General features: G+C 45.9%; 1 protein-coding gene across 1 annotated transcript in view; it reads left to right on the top strand.

Annotated features, from left to right (window-relative positions):
- ccdc169 (coiled-coil domain containing 169) overlaps window positions 1-15,434 on the top strand; it is a 35,063-nt gene extending 19,629 nt beyond the window's left edge. Inside the window, exons 5-8 of the mRNA XM_033022912.1 lie at window positions 7,171-7,269; window positions 7,815-7,868; window positions 12,141-12,208; window positions 15,038-15,434. Of these exons, the coding sequence (XP_032878803.1) occupies window positions 7,171-7,269; window positions 7,815-7,868; window positions 12,141-12,208; window positions 15,038-15,146 (330 nt within the window). The 3' untranslated portion in view covers window positions 15,147-15,434. The remainder of the gene's footprint in view (window positions 1-7,170; window positions 7,270-7,814; window positions 7,869-12,140; window positions 12,209-15,037) is intronic.
- Window positions 15,435-16,513: the final 1,079 nt, after the last annotated feature.

Here is a 16,513-nt window from a genome sequence, read left to right as displayed (position 1 = left end):
CAGCGAGTCATCAGCGTGGGGTTGCAGGCAGGCAGCACCCAGACCAAATCGAGAGGCGTCGCAAGTGACCACGATCGGACGCAGTAGATCAAAGAACTTCAGGGTAGGTGTGCTGACCAGCCTCGTCTTTAGCAGGTCAAACGCCTGCTGGTGGTGTGGAAACCATGCCCAGGCAATGTCCTTCTTTGTGAGCTGTCTCAGGGGTGCGCTCAACTCGCTGAGGTCGGGGATAAACTTCCCCAGGTAATTCACCATACCCAGGAAACGCTGCAGACTGACAACGTCTGTCGGGGCGGGCAGCTCTGAGATGGCGCTGGTCTTTTGCGGGTCTGGCTTCAACCCTTGGGCCGTGAAAATGTGGCCGACATATGTGACCTCAGGCACCCGGAACTTGCACTTTGACCGATTGAGCTTCAAATTTATCTGCCGAGCACGGTCCAAAATCCGCCGGAGGTTGTGGTCATGTTCGGCCACATCCCTCCCATAGACCAGAATGTCGTCCACAATAATCGCGCAGGGCAGACCTGCAAATAATTGTTCCATTGAACGCTGAAATACCTCGCTGGCAGAGTTGATGCCGAACGGCATCCGTAAAAACTTAAACCTGCCGAAGGGCGTGCTGAACGTGGTCAGGTCCGTGGAGCGTTTGTCCAGGGGTATCTGCCAAAACGAACTTCTGGCATCGAGGACGGAGAACACAGTGGTCTGTCCCACCTGGGCAGCAACATCTTCGACAGTCCTCATGGGGTAGTGGGGCCGTTTAATCGCCATATTCAAGTCCTTGGGGTTGATGCATACCCGTATCTCATTTTTTCCTTTCTTCAACATGGCGACCATGGTGGAGACCCATTCGGTTGGATCGCTGACAGCCTCCAGCACTCCCATGTTGACCATGTCCTTCAGCATACTCTCCACCTTGCCCTTCATGGCAAAATACACTCTATGGGGTGGACGGATCACAGGCACCACAGATGGGTCAGTCACGATCTTGTACACCAACGGCAGCTTCCCCAACTTGTCGTCAAATAGGTCTGGGTACTCAGATAGTGGATCCATCACAGCTTGCACCTCGTGGACCGTAGGGTCAAACGACACCAGACCAAGATCCTGGCAGGCCTGGTTGCTCAGCAGCGTCACACAGTCACTGTCCAGAATGAAGAAAGACAGGTCCTGGGAAGATTTCTGCAGCACGCAGTGGAAAGTCGCCCTCCCCACAGGTGTTAGTTCCTCTCCCCCATAGGCACGCAAAACAGAGCGGTCTGCAATCAGCAGCTCATTATTCCTTATCTGGTGGAACAGCTTTGTTGACATTACGTTCACTTTCGCCCCCGTGTCCAGCTTAGCAGAGAAGGACTTATTGTTTACAGTTATGTTCACAGAAGGATCGGGGAGGCGAGATCGGCTGTGGAGGAGAGTGTAAATACTTACATCACCCGTGGAATAGCTGAGCTCAGAGTCGGGGGCAGCGTCAACAGAGGGCTGAGAATCCATCTCGCTATCAACTTGCAGAAGGTTGTTTAGGAGTTGTCTGGGAGCTGAGGGCACTTTCCCACGGGACCGGCAGGCAGCTGCAAAATGGTTTCTTCTCCCGCAGAAATTGCAGGTCTTCCCAAGGGCTGGGCACTGTGATTCTGTGGAGTGCACGTAATTGCAGTTTGGACACTTTTGAGATCTCGGGTCCCGGGGTGTACGAACGGGCCGCGGTGGAGGGCGAAAGTTGTCCTTCATCCGTCGTTGTCCAGCAACACCAGTTAGATTTATGGCTCGGCTGTCAGACCCCCTCTGGCCATGAGGAGGGGTGACCACTTCGGCAATGCGGCACGCATGCATTGCCTGAGTCAGGGTTAAGTCAGGCCGTTGCAGCAGGTCGGCACGCAGCTTCTGATCAATCATGCCAGTGACGAGAATGTCCCTGGTGAGCTGGTCGCGCATGGTTTCAAACCGGCACCGCTGGGCAAGGTGCCGCAGGTCGGCGATGAAGCACTCAACAGGTTCATCCGGCTGTTGCTTGCGTGAGAAGAACCTGGCCCGCTCCAGTATACGGTTGGAGGGCAGGTCGCATATCTCGGCGAACTTGCGCAAAAGACATACCGGGTCGTCGGCCGATTCAGCTGGCTCGACCGGCTGGTCGTTGTCATCCAGGACCGCTGGTTCATAGACAAAGGCTTGAGCTCTCTTCATTGCGTCGGGACCGGCCAGGTTGAGCAAGAGTGATGCTTTGACCGCAGCCGGGTCGTTCCGGTGCGCAATATTGACGTAGTGAGTGTAGTCCATCACAAAAGTCGACCATCGCTCCGCAATGTCAGCGTCGAAGACAAGGGGAGATGGCTTTCGGCACGAGGATGCCATTTCAAGGGAAACCCAACACTGGGCACTGACGGGGACAAAGAAAATAATAACCGATAAACGGGAAACGCGAGTTTAAACTTCTGACACCATGTAAAGGAGTGATTGCTGACACACTGTAAGCTTTACTGAGAGTTTAATATAGCACGTGGCACACACGTCCCAGCACTGACTGCATCCAGCCTTCAGGCGTACTGGAACCTAGTGGGAGGAACAAAGGGAGGATACTACAGTTATACTAATATGATGGGGCGTGGTTAGTGGTGATGAGGTAACTACATTATAGGTTGCATGCATAACCCATCTACAAAGTGTTTAAACATTAAGGAGGAACCTGAGGGGAAACTTTTTCACAGAGAGCGAGCATATGGAACGAACTGCCAAAGGAGGTAGTTGAGGCAGGTACTATAACAACATTTAGGGTCATAGAGTGATACAGTGGAGAAACAGGCACTTCGGCCCAACTTGCTCACACCGGCCAACAGCTACACTAGCTGTCTGCGTTTGGTCCATATCCCTCCAAACCTGTCCTATCCATGTACCTGTCTAATTGTTTCCTAAATGTTGGTATAGTCCCAGCCTCAACTACCTCCTCTGGCAGCTTGTGCCATACACCCACCACCCCTCAGATTCCTATTAAATCTTTTCCCCTTCACCTTAAATCTATGTCCTTTGAAAAAAAAATTGGACAGGTACATAGATAGGAAACGTTTAGAGGGATATTGATGAAATGCATGCAAATGCAGATGGGGCATCTTGGTAGGCATGGGTGAGTTGTGCTGAAGGATCTTTTTCCGTGCTGTATGACTATAAACCAAGCTGTGTGAAAAAGAAACATTTCAATCATGATTCTATCTTCACCCAACTTCAATAAACATCCCCGCAGCACAGTGGCACAGCGGGTAGAGCTGCTGCCTCACAGTGCCAGAGACCTGGGTTCGACCCTGACCTTGCGTGGTTGCGTGTTCTCCCTGTGACCGCAAGGGTTTCCTCTGGGTGCTCTAGTTTCCTGTTTGGGTTTGTAGGTTAATTGGCGTCTGTAAATTGCCCCTAATGTGCAGGGAGTGTGGGAACACGTGATCGATGGTCAGTGTGGTCTCTTGTCTCCTTATCTGCCAGTTTTTTCATCTCTGGCAGGGATGAAAAACTGAGATTAGGAGAGAAAAGGTGTGAATTGTGAGACCAGAGGAAGGGATGTAGATGGAAGAGGACAGGGGAGGGTGAATTGGGGGGAAGGGGAAATAGTGGGAGAAATCTGTGCACATCCAGGTGGGGCACATGAAGGAGTGAGGGGGGTGGGGGGGAGATAAAAGAGGAGGGAGGGGTTCTTGCTTAGTTACCTAAAATTGGAGAACTCAATGTTCATACTGTTGGGTTGTAAGATACCCAAGCGGTATATGAGGTGCTGTTCCTCCAATTTGAGTGTGGCCTCACTCTGGCCCAGGACGGAAAGGACCATGTGGGACTGGGAAGGGAAATTCAAATGGTTAACAACCACTTTGGATTATACTTATTTTTAAATATCAAGCAACGCAGGTTGATTTTCAGGCCACAGATTTCAACAAAGCTCAATAGATCTGTGGTTTACCTCATACGAAACTCACAGAACCATTTCTAAGGCTCCTTTGATGAATCAGCAATTTAATAAGTGTCTCAGCAATATAATGGAATTCACCTTTGGAATACCATAGTGCACAATGACAAATGTGTATTACAGTCTGCTCTGGCACCATCATTTAGCTATTAGATAGACACTGTTTCACTGTGTGCACTCATTGTGGGAGTATTGCATTTATAGATTGTTATCCATGTGCTTTGATTAGATATATGGGGACTAGATTACACGAGAGTTTAGACACATTAACCGTGGTGTTAATACTACTTTGGGTGTGGTCATCTTGGCCATAAAGCATGTCGTAACAAACATGCCTCTCATTTTGTCCTTTCATCTTTGACCTTTGTCCAATCATCTGCCAATCACCCCCCTCACCTGTATCCATTTATCACTCGCCTGGCTTATTCTACCAACACCTCTCTTCCAATTTTCTCCCACCCCCCCGAACCACAATCAGTCGGAAGACCAGTTTCCACCCATATCCCACAGATGCAGGTTTGTAGGTCAATTGACTTCTGTAAAATTGGCCCTAGTGTGCAGGGAGTGGTGAGAAAGTGTGATAACGTAGAACTGGTGTGCATGGTAATTAATGGTCGGCGTGGACTTGGTGGGCCGAAGGCCCATTTCCATGCTGTATCTCTAAACTAAGCTAATAATAAGCCTACCATTGTGAATGACTCTGTTAATGATTGTTTAATTCAGCATAAGCTGTGATGATGATCATACTAAAAGTAGGGTTGTTAGAGAGGAAGAAAAAGTCCATAAATATAATTAGGCAGCAACGTTACTACAGACAGAATAATGCTTGTTTTTAAGTCATTAGTTCTTGCAAACCCTCCCCTCCGAAGGCTGGATTGAATGACGAGTACTGGTTAATTTTAAATTAATTCTTCTGGCACAGTATCACCATGAAACAGCTCCTGCTGAAGGTTTAATAGATCTCATTTTGGTATCAGCGTACATTAAAAAATTGAAATCTTTATTACCAAACAAAAAGGTTGAAGCACAAGTATTAGCAACCTCTAGCAGGTGCTTATAGTTTAATTTTAAAATCTAAATAAAGATGTTCTGTCGTAATATTTGGTTCAGGCAATGGTGATAAAAAGGCCAGATTGCCCTGCTATCTATCCATCATGTCAGTTTTTTCGTTTTGTTTGATTTAACACCCTTAATCAAAACGCAGTATTGATTTTTGCTTGCTATATGACTACAATAGACACTGCGTTTACCATGTGTCTGAGCCCTTCCTCAGCCCATTGATGCCCTTTGTAGTTATTACAACGTTGTCGCTACATTGGACGGATGCAGGGAATAGCTAGTGAATTGGGCAGGATTTCTATCAATAAGTTCATCAAGCACGGGAGATTTGTTCTCAAGCACCTCATCATTTCTTGAATGTAATAATGTTTTCTCTTGTGCAAAAAGTGCATTCCTCAAGCCAAATTTCATCTGTGTTAAATAAAATAAATCAGAATAGTAGATGAAAGTGTCTGGAACAGAAACCAGCCTCACAGTTATTAGAATGTAATGCTTTAACCTTTTAAAAAACACAATTCTATTGTTTCCCTTTTATATCGACAAATCACAGGAAAATTTACAGCCCTGCTGCTTTTCAAGGGATTTAGTAGTCGGGCAAAAGATTATAATTGCTTCCTTGAACTCGTGTTCATCCATCATAGGTTGTCATTTGCATATATTTCATAATGCATCTTGCAGCAAGGCTAGTGATCACAACCTTTGATGTGAGCGTGATAGGTGCATTAGATGGTGCACGACTGACTTCCCTTCTTTTTAATCGTTGCCCACCCCGTTATCACCTCTTTGCGAGCTCCCCTCCCCTCCCTCCTCTCCCACCGCGGTCACTCCAGCAATATCAGCCATGCGTTTGATGTTAGACACAAAATGCTGGAGTAACAGCAGGCCAGGCAGCATCTCTGCAGAAAAGGAATAGGTGACGTTTCGGGTCAAGACCCTTCTTCAGACCTGAAATGTCACCTATTCCTTTTCCCCAGAAATGCTGCCTGATCCGCTGAGTTACTCCAGCATTTTGTGTCTATCTTTGGTGTAAACCAGCATCTGCAGTTCTACTTCCTACACATGCATTTGTTGTGACTACCTTTACAAAATAATTCTAATTACTCCATAACCTCAAGTGTTTGTTCCCCATTTCTAGGAGGCGGATACAATAGTGGCACTTGAGAGGCATTTTGGTTTAGTTTATTTTATAGGTACAGCGTTACAGGCCCTTCAGCCCACTGAGTCCAGGGTGACCAGCAATCACCCTGGACACTAATTCTATCCTACACACCAGGGACAATTTACAGTGGCCAATTAACCAACAAATCACATCTTTGGGAAGTGGGAGGAAACCAGAACACCCGGAGAATACTCACGCATCACAAGGAGAACGTGCAAACTCCACACAGACAGCACCTGTAGTCAGGATCGGACCCGGGTCTCTGGCACCGTAAAGCAGCAACTCTGATGATGCATCACTGTGCCACCCGTTGTGGATAGGCACATGGATATGAATGCAATGTAAAAATAAAGAACTACAGATGCTGGTTAATATACCAAAAGACACAAAATGTTGGAGTAACAGCGGGTTTAGGCAACATCTCTGGAGAACATGGATTGGTGATGCTTCGGGTCGAGACCCATCATATGCAGGGAATGGAGGGATATGGATCACGTGCAGGCAAAAGAGGGTAGTTTAACTTGGTAACATGTTCGGCATTGGCATTTTAAGTTGAGGTTTAGATTTACCGATGCTGTCTGTGTGCAGTTTGCACGTTCTCCTTGTGACTGCGTGGGTTTTCTCCGGGTGTTCCGGGCTCGTTCCTGACTACCTTTACATGTGGAAACTCAACACAGACAGCACCCGAGATCAAGATTGAACCCGGGTCTCTGCCTCTGTGAGGCAGCGGCACTACCACCTGCACCACCATTGAGCAATCTTCAGCAAAGTGCTAGAGTAACTCAGCGGGTCAGACAGCGTCTGGGAAGGGAATGGGCAGTTGATGTTTCGGGTTGGAATCCTTGTAAAAAAGACAATAAAAGTTAAATAGACATGAAATTATTTCTATTTGCAATTTCTGATATATTGTCCCAACAATTTCAAATGTAATACCAAAACAATTCAGGCTAAAACTGTGATGTATGTTTTTTTGGAGGCAGATAACACTATGTCCAAAATTTCACTTTTACAGGGTGCCCTCATGCAGTTTATAAAGCAACTGGAAAAAGAAAGGAAAAGCCTTCAAAACCAGCTTAAAAATTATGAGTGGCGTATAGAACAAGAAGGGAAGGTTTGTCTCGAGAATTTTCTTTAGCTGCATGAAAACATGATAGTAGATCCACTGAACACCCCCGCCAGTGCTGACCAGTTTCTCTCACCATCCTGCCTCTCTTCCCTCCCCCGTCTATTCCCTTCCATCGATACCCCTCCCTCCGGTTTTACATATCACTCTTTACTTTAGACTTTAGAGATACAGCACAGTAAAAGACCCTTCGGCCCACCGAGTCCGCACCGACCAGCGATCACTGCGTACACTAGCATTACCTTACACACTAGGAACAATTTACAATTTTACTGAAGCCAATTAACCAACAAACCTGTATGTCTTTGGAGTGTGGGAGAAATTTGGAGCACCCAGAGAAAACCCACGCGGACACAGGGGGAATGTACTAACTCCGTACAAACCGCACCCGTAGTCAAGATCGAACCCGGATTTTTTACTCCCGTAGCTGGATAGCAATTTTTGTTGGATAGCACTAAGCTAAAAATTATTTCTCCTGATATAATTTAATCAATTAACTAACCAAACTTTGTTCATTCATTTTTCTTCTTCAGGCTTACCATAAAGCCAATGATGAGCGTCGCATATACCTTACAGAAATTGCGCAGGTAAGTTAGAATATAGAAACAGGCCCTTCAGCCCACAGCCCGAACATGATCCGTACTTAAACTAGACACCTCTGCCTGCACGTGATCCATATCCCTCCATTCCCTGCATATCCATGTGCCTCTCTTACTAACATAATGCAAATCCATTTGATGACACTAGCATAGTTTGTTCATACTTTCCTATCTAAAAGCTTCTTAAATGCCACAATTGTAAGCCTCAACCACCACCCCTGGCAGCACCATCCAGGCATCTGCTACCCTCTGTGTAATAAACGTTACCCATGCATCTATATTACTAAAACTCTTCTCTTGTTTGTGTGTATGATGTGCGTGTGTGTCATCTGGGCACAATCTGATTATTTCCTATTTTCTTCCAAACGCTAGGCCACAGCCTTCCCATTTTCACTCATTCGACACATTTTTCCCGTCTAGGCGATAAACATCTTCCCGTCACATTCACACTTATATTTTCAAGCTTTTTAATCGTTTAAAGTTTTAAAAACAGCCCAAAAACATTTAGGAAAAAAAACCTGAGTGACGTCACAATGCACTCGCAGGGCAGGAAGGGATACTTCGGGAGGGAGAGGCACTCCAGCGCTCGCTGTGGTGGTGGCTGCCGGCGTCCGATGCCCGGTGGGGATGGTGGTGCTGGAACTGGAGTGAGGGCCGAGCCCGGGGCTTGGGATAGGGCGTGACCGGGGCCGAGAAAGAAGCCCGCCGCTGGAACCAAGGACGATCCTGGGTCCGTGGTCAGGAACGAGTCCGGAGATGAAGTTGTAGCCTGCATTACAGCCCAGACGGCGGCCGAGCTGACGGCTGGAGTCTACAGCCAGGACCGGGCTGAGTACGAGAACCAGGCCGAGTTCCAGGCCCTGGAGCTGCTCAATGACCTGGGTAGGTCCTGGGGCAGGGAATGGGAGTGAGGGGAGGAGGATGAGGGAAATGAGGAAGAGGGAGATGGGGTGGGGTGGTAGTAGAGGGAGATGGGGGGGGGGGGGGGGTGGAGGAGATGGGAGGGGTGGAGGAGGGAGATGCCCCCTTCCTATCTACCCTCACTCCCACCCTCTCTACCACCCTCCCTCTCTGCCCCGCTCTCTCTCTACCCCCCTCTCTCCACTCCCCTCCCTCTCCCTCTCTACCCTTTCTCCCCCCAACTCTACCCCCTCCCTCTCTCTCTCTCTCTCTCTCTCTCTACCTCCTCCATCTCTGCCCCTCTCTACCCCCTCCCTCTACTGTCCCTCTCTACTCCCTTCCCTCTCCCTCTCTACCCCTCCCCCTCCCTCTCTACACCCCTCCATCTCCCTCTCTACCCCCTCCCTCTCCCTCTCTACCCCCACCCCCTCTCTACCCCATCCCCCTCTCCCTCCCTCTCTATCCCCTCCCTCTCTACCCCCCCCCACCTCTCTGCCCCCCTCCCTCTATACCCACCTCCCTCTCTACCCCCCTCCCTCTATACCACCCCTCCCTCTCTACCATCCCTCACTCTCTACCCCCTTCCCTCTCCAGGGATTGAAGAGGGAGGGTGAAGAGGAAGCGGAGGGAGTGCTGGGGGGATGAGGAGAAATGAGCCACGTCTGCGCAGTGGGGGCTATGCATGAGTGGTGCAATATTGCGTTGGGAGAATGGCTTGCGTTGGGGGAACGGGTGAGTGGTGGAATCTTGCGTTGGGGGAGCAGACCCAACGGGTCTGCACTTGGTCTAGTATCCTTTAAACTTTAAACTTTGCCCCTCTCACCTTAAAGCTATGCCCTCTAGTCTTTGACATTTACATCCTGGGGAAAAAGGTTATGACTGTCCACCATATCTGTGCCCCTCATAATTGTATATACTTCTATCAGGTCTCCCCTCAATCCCTGATGTTCCTGAGAATGTTCCAGTTCGTCCAATGTCTCATTGGAGCTAACACTCTAATACAGGTAGTATTCTGGTCAATAAAGATAAATATGTTGGTGGAGTAATTCATCAGTGATTCCAAAATGTTCCTTGGCATCAGTTTGAATGATTTTGTAAAGCAATTTACAAGTTAAAACTAGTTACAAGGACAAAAAATTGCTACAAAGAATGCCCGTTCTTAATTCAGTTTAGTTTAGAGATACAGAATGGAATCAGCCTCTTTGGTCCTGCGTCCACACTGACAATCAATCACACATTCCCACTATGAGTCTGAAGAAGGGTCCCAATCTGAAACGTCACCTGATCATGTTCTCTATTGCCTGACCCACTGAGTTACTCCAGCACTTGTCTATAAATGAATAATATTATTAGTCTTAAATTGTGGTAGCAATATTCAAAGGTTATTTTCATATAATTTGCTGCTTTAACTTATTAAATACAAGAATACATTTAAAAATATTCTGGTTCTACCTGAGGTATTCATTCTTTTTTTTTAAACAGGAAAATGCAATGCCAATGATATGCACAGCTTGTAACCTTAAATGTTCGCCCGTACATGTGAAAGGCACTAATTATGTTCAGTTCCACTGCTATTTGTAGAAATTAGAAGATTATCTTCCTTTTAACACTTTCCTATTTGTTGGTGTTGTTATTTTTATTCTGTTTGAAAATGAAGAGATACCCTTAATTGATATTTGTTAAGTTTAGTTCAGTTTAAGTTAGAGATACAGCGAGTCCACGCCGACCAGCAATCACCCCTATACTAGCACTATCCTACACACTAGGGGCAATTTACAATTTACAGAATCCAATTAAGCTAAAACCTGCACATATTTGGAGTACGGGAGGAAACCGGAGCACCCTGAGAAAACCCATGCGGGGACAGGAAGAACGTACAAACTCATTACAGACTGCATTCATAGTCAGGATCGAACCCAGGTCGCTGGAGTTGTAAGGCAGCAACTGTACCGATGCGTCACCGTGCCGCCCCTGTGTGAAATGGGTTCACACATCTGGGGTGGTTTGGGTTTTGTTGGGCACCAATTGAGGGCAGAAACAGAGAAACTGAAATGGAAAGGAAATGTATCTGGAGATTATCAAAGTCAATTCCATTTTCTTGTCCCAGATCACGAGCATTTCATTGTGCTCCCATAAAGTTGTGATTTTGAGCAACATGGAACGAACCATAAAATACAACCCAAGATGCAAAATAACATAGATACCAGAAAATTGAAATAAAAGATAACCTTCACAAAGCAGTGGCTATTTCTCCGCTTGTTTGCCCAACGGTTACTTTTTATTGTAGATAAAACTCCTTATAACAATATTAATTAAAAAATATTAATAAAAACAATATTTTTTAAATCCATAGTTAAATCAGGGTTTTGAACTGATTCAGTTCAATGCACAGGTGAATTTTGTTGAAAACAATGTGACTTTAGGAGAAAACTAAATAATGCTGCATGACTTGATATCAAAGTCAAACATTATTGTCTAAAAGAAAAAAAACACAGATTGCTGGAGTAATTCAGAGGGAGCAGCATAGTGGCACAGCTGTAGAGATGCTGCCTGACAGCGCCAGAGACCTGGGTTAAATCCCGATTACTGTCTGTATGGACTTTGTACATTCTCCCCATAACCGCGTGGGTTTTCTCCCACACTCTAAAGACGTACAGGTTTGTAAGTTAATTGACTTCAGTAAAATTGTAAATTGTCTCTATGGTGTCGGATAGTGCTGGTGTACAGTGTACAGCTGGTCAGCGTGGAATCGGTGGACCAAAGGGCCTATTTCCGTGCAGTATCTCTGAAGTCTAAAGGGCCAGGCAGCATCTGTGGAGAACATAGATAGGCGATGTTTCAAGTTGGGACCCATCTTCAGACTGATTGTAGGCGGTAAGGGGGAGGGGGTAGGACAAAGCCTGGCAGGTAATAGGTGAATGCAGGTTGGGGGGTGGGGGTGGGGGGGGTTGATGGGCAGATGGTTGGACAAAGGCCAGAGATGAAAAGGAAGGTGGGAGACAAAAAGATTGCAGATTTTCAAATGATTAAACTAGTGGAAGGAATGCTGGTGGTGGGGGTGGGGAGAAATAGGTGCGAGACCAGGTAGGATATGGGGTAGGGGGAAAGAAAGAGGTGTGGGGAGAAATGGGAGGGAAAGAGGAAGGGGTTGTTTGAGATTGCCTAAATTATAGAATGCAATTCCATGGATGTACTGTATTTCCAGCTATTTCTGCCTTTATTTCATACTTCTAGGACTGCTGCATTTTATGTCACGTTTAAAATATTGAACTTGGTTACAGAAGTAAAAGGACAAAACTAATAACTTTGCACAACTTTTGGATAATTGAACAGTTCTTTTTCTGATTAACTTTCATGTAGACATCCTTATCAATTAAAACAGCAAAGAAACAAAATGCAATAGGATCAAGAGAAATGAAGGTTCTGACGTAAGTATTTTTTCTGTATTGTCTGTTATTCCTACACATTCCTACACCTTTAAGCGCCTTGAGTATTAGAAAGGCGCTATATAAATCCCATCCATTATTATTATTACATAACAGTAAACATGTTTCACAACAAGATGGTGCATTAAACAGTACATGATATTTCATATGGCAAAACCAAGATATTATTGTCACGTACCAAGGTACAGGGAAATGCTCTTGTTTGCATGCTATCTAGTTAAATCAAATCACATCATTGATGACTCCAATCAAACTATACAAACAACAGGTAGAGTCATAGAGCTGCACAGCACGGAAATAGACAATAGACAATAGGTGCAGGAGTAGACCATTCGGCCCTTCGAGCCAACACCGCTATTCATGTGATCATGGCTGATCATTCCCAATCAGTACCCTGTTCCTGCCTTCTCCCCATATCCCCTGACTCCGCTATCTTTAAGAACCCTATCTAGCTCACTCTTGAAAGTATCCAGAGAACCGGCCTCCACTGCCTTCCGAGGCAGAGAATTCCACAGACTCACAACTCTCTGTGTGAAAAAGTGTTTCCTCATCTCTGTTCTAAATGGCTTTCCCCTTATAACTGTGGCCCCTGGTTCTGGACTCCGCCAACATCGGGTACATGTTTCTTGCCAGAGGTGTGTCCAAACTCTGAATAATCTTATATGTTTCAATAAGATCCCCTCTTATCCTTCTAAATTCCAGAGTATACAAGCCCAGCTGCTCCATTTTCTCAGCATATGACAGTCCTGCCATCCCGGGGATTAACCTTGTAAACCTACGCTGCACTCCCTGAATAGCAAGAATGACCTTCCTCAAATTAGGGGACCAAAACTGCACACAATACTGCAAGTGTGGTCTCACTAGGACCCTGTACAACTGCAGAAGGATCTCTTTGCTCCAATACTCAACTCCTCTTGTTATGAAGGCCAACATGCCATTTGCTTTCTTCACTGCCAGGCCCTTTGGACCACCTTGTCCATTTGCCCGTATATGGCCCAGATCCCTTCAAACCATTTCTATCATGTACCTGTCCAGAAAAAGACACAGTGCTAAAGTAATTCAGCGGCTCAGACAGCAAGGATAGGTGAAGTTTTAGGACCCAAAACGTCACCTGTCCATGTTCTCCAGAGATGCTACCTGAGTTACTCCAGCTCTTTGTGTATTTTTTTGTAAACCAGCATCTGTAGTTACTTGTTTCTACATCTGCAGTATCTGTCCAAATATCATTGGAAAGTTGTAATTATATCTGCTTCTATAGTTTCCTTTTTAGTTTAGTTTAGAGATACAATGTGGAAATAGGCCCTTCGGCCCCCTGAGTTCAACCAACGATTACCCTGTACTCTAGTTCTATGATATCCCAGTTTTGCATCCTACATACTAGAAGCTAATTAACCTACCAAACCACACGTCTTTGAGATGTGGGAGGAAACTGGAGCACCCGGAGAAAACCCTCACGGTCACAGGGGGAACATATAAAATTCGTACAGGCAGCACCCAAGTATCGAACCTGGGTCTCTGGCGCTGTAAGGCAGGAACTCTACCGTTGTACCACTGTGCTGCCCCCACAGGATGAAATTCTTTATGTAAACGTCTTGTGAAAGCCTCCGACTCTCCATAAAAAAACATGAAGTCCAAATCAGAAAATAAGTAGACAATTGGTCTGCTCTTATTTGAATTTAAAGACCATTTGTTCATTTCAGCCTCGATAGCCAATTCAAATTGTTGCTGCTGTCGAATGCAATGAAATATTACAAATAGAGTCATAGAGGGTCGAAGAATCATAATCAAAGAGTCATATAGCACGGAAACAGTCCCTTCAGAAGAGACAACAACATTCTTTTTCCCTTAGAGTCATACAAAAAAAATTAAAATTAAATTAAAAAAACACAAAACACAGAACACAGTAGTCCTCAACACAAACATCCCCACAGCAGCACCAAAGTTCCCCACTGTGAGGGAAGGAACCAAAGTCCAGTCAAATGTTCCCCAATGTTCACCCGTGGTCGGGGCCTCCCGAACACCTCGTAGTCGCCGCTCTCGCCGGGAACCTCTCGTCGGCCACCTTCCACCGGAGTCCGCGGCTCCCGATGTTCACAGGCCGCGCTGGGTGGAGATTTACACTGGCGGCCCCCCGCGAAGGGTCCCACAACTCCGCGATGTTGGAGCAGTGGCCCAGCACTCCGGAGCTCCAAGCGGCGATCCCAGGAAGACCTCGCCCGCTCCGCGATGTTTCCAGCACCTCGCCGCCGCTGCTGAAGCTCTGGTCCGGTCTCGGCAGGAAAGGCCCCGGCAATCCAGCTAATAGGCCGCGAGGGGAGGGGGGGGGGGGGGCGAGGACGCGACTCGGATAAGCGACTGAAGGACGGTTTCCCCCTTACCCAACCCGCTTCCCCCCACATAAAATACTGAAAAAAACTAAAAAACTAAAAAAGCACACTCTAAACGTAACAAAATAAAAAAAGACAGCCAGACCGTGGGCGGAGGCAGCTAGCAACAACGCCACCGGATGTCCAGTAGCCGACCAAGATGGCGTTTGCCCAAAATCCCTCTAAATCTATTCAACCCATATATCTGTCCAAGTGTTTCATAAATATTGTTATAGTACCAGCCTCAACTACCCCATTCTCCAGCTCGTTGCATATACCCCCCACCCTCTGTGTGGAGAATGTTGCCCCTGAGGTTCTTATTAAATCTTTCCCTCCTCACCTTAAACCCATGTTCTGATTCTCGATTCCACTACTGTGGGTAAAAGACTGTGCATTCACCCTATCTATTCCTCTCATGAATTAATAATAATTATGTTTATCTTAGAGGAAAGTGCAACTTGCCAACTGCAAAAAGGATTTTGGAACTCAAGAAAGGACCAATTAAAAAGACTGCAGCGATGAAACAGCATCCAAAATTAAAGCATGACGTTTGAGCAGGGACGTGGAGCAGGCATGGTGTGCTGAGTGTCAGAGAAAGGCTGTTATTTACACTACTTGAATCCAATTTAGAACAGTAGTTCCATTGTTGCAGGTCCTAAATCAGTTGTACTGTATTTAGGTTTTGTTACCTTGTCAGTAATTATTTGTACATCAGAATTACTGAGACAGTGTAGTTGATTTTCACAATTGTATCACACTTAGAGTCATAGAGTCCCACAATGTGGAAACAGGCTCTTCGACACAACTTGCCCATGCCGATCAACATGTCCCATCCATACCAGTCCCACCTGCCTGAGTTTGGACCATATCCCTCTAAACTTGTCCTGTCCATGTACCTGTCTAAATGTTGCGATAATACCTGCCTCAACTACTTCCTCTGGCAGCTTATTCCATATACCCACCACCCTTTGTGTAAAAAAAGTTAATAATAATAATAATAATAAATTTTATTTGCGGGCGCCTTTCAAAGTCTCAAGGACATCTTACAGAAATTAACAAGAGAGAAAAAACATATAGTCGGAGTAAAATAAATAATAAGGACATCACGAATACACAAATTAAAGACAGAATTCGCTCCAAAGACAAAAAATCAAAATGACAATGTTACCCCTCGGGTTCCTATTAAATCTTTCCCCCCCTCAGCCTAAATCTATGCCCCCTGGTTCTCGATTCCCCCGAAAAGACGTGTATCCACCCTATCTATTCCTCTCATGATTTTATACTCCTCCATTAGAGCACCCCCTCATCCTCCTACACTCCAGGGAAAAAAGCCTGCCCAACCGCTCCCTGTAGCTCTGGCCATTGACTCCTGGCAACATCCTCATAATCAATCATGATTTATGTTGCAAACCATTGCTAATCTGTTTTAAGGTTCTAATGAATAAATATATGCAATAATCTTCCTATCAATTCCGTTTATAAACATTTGCTTTCTTCTGCAGTAGTTAGCTTGGTCTTCTCTTGCCTTGCCATTCAATATGTGTAGGAAGGAACTGCAGATGCTGGTTTATACCGAAGATACAGTGCTGGTGTAACTTGGGCTCAGGCAGCATCTCTGGAACTCTCGGGACTCGTCTTCACTGACCCGAAACATCTCCTATCCATGTTCTTCAGGGATGCTGTCTGACCCTGGCACTGGCACTTCGTGATTTTTTTTATAAACCAGCATCTGCACTTCCTTGTGTCTCCAGGTGATTATCCAGGATCTACACACAAAAGGGATCCGGAATGCAGCCAGATTCATCGTCGTATATTATTTTGCCTGATCACTAATTTATTGAGCTCTGAAATAGGCAGCAACAGGCCGTTAATCAACTATTTGGATGATGAAAGAATATAAAATCTACATCTCTTATTATTG

The sequence above is a fragment of the Amblyraja radiata genome, chromosome 6 (genome assembly GCF_010909765.2).
Source record: "Amblyraja radiata isolate CabotCenter1 chromosome 6, sAmbRad1.1.pri, whole genome shotgun sequence".
NCBI lineage: Eukaryota > Metazoa > Chordata > Chondrichthyes > Rajiformes > Rajidae > Amblyraja > Amblyraja radiata.
This window is presented reverse-complemented; position numbering and strand designations above follow the sequence as displayed.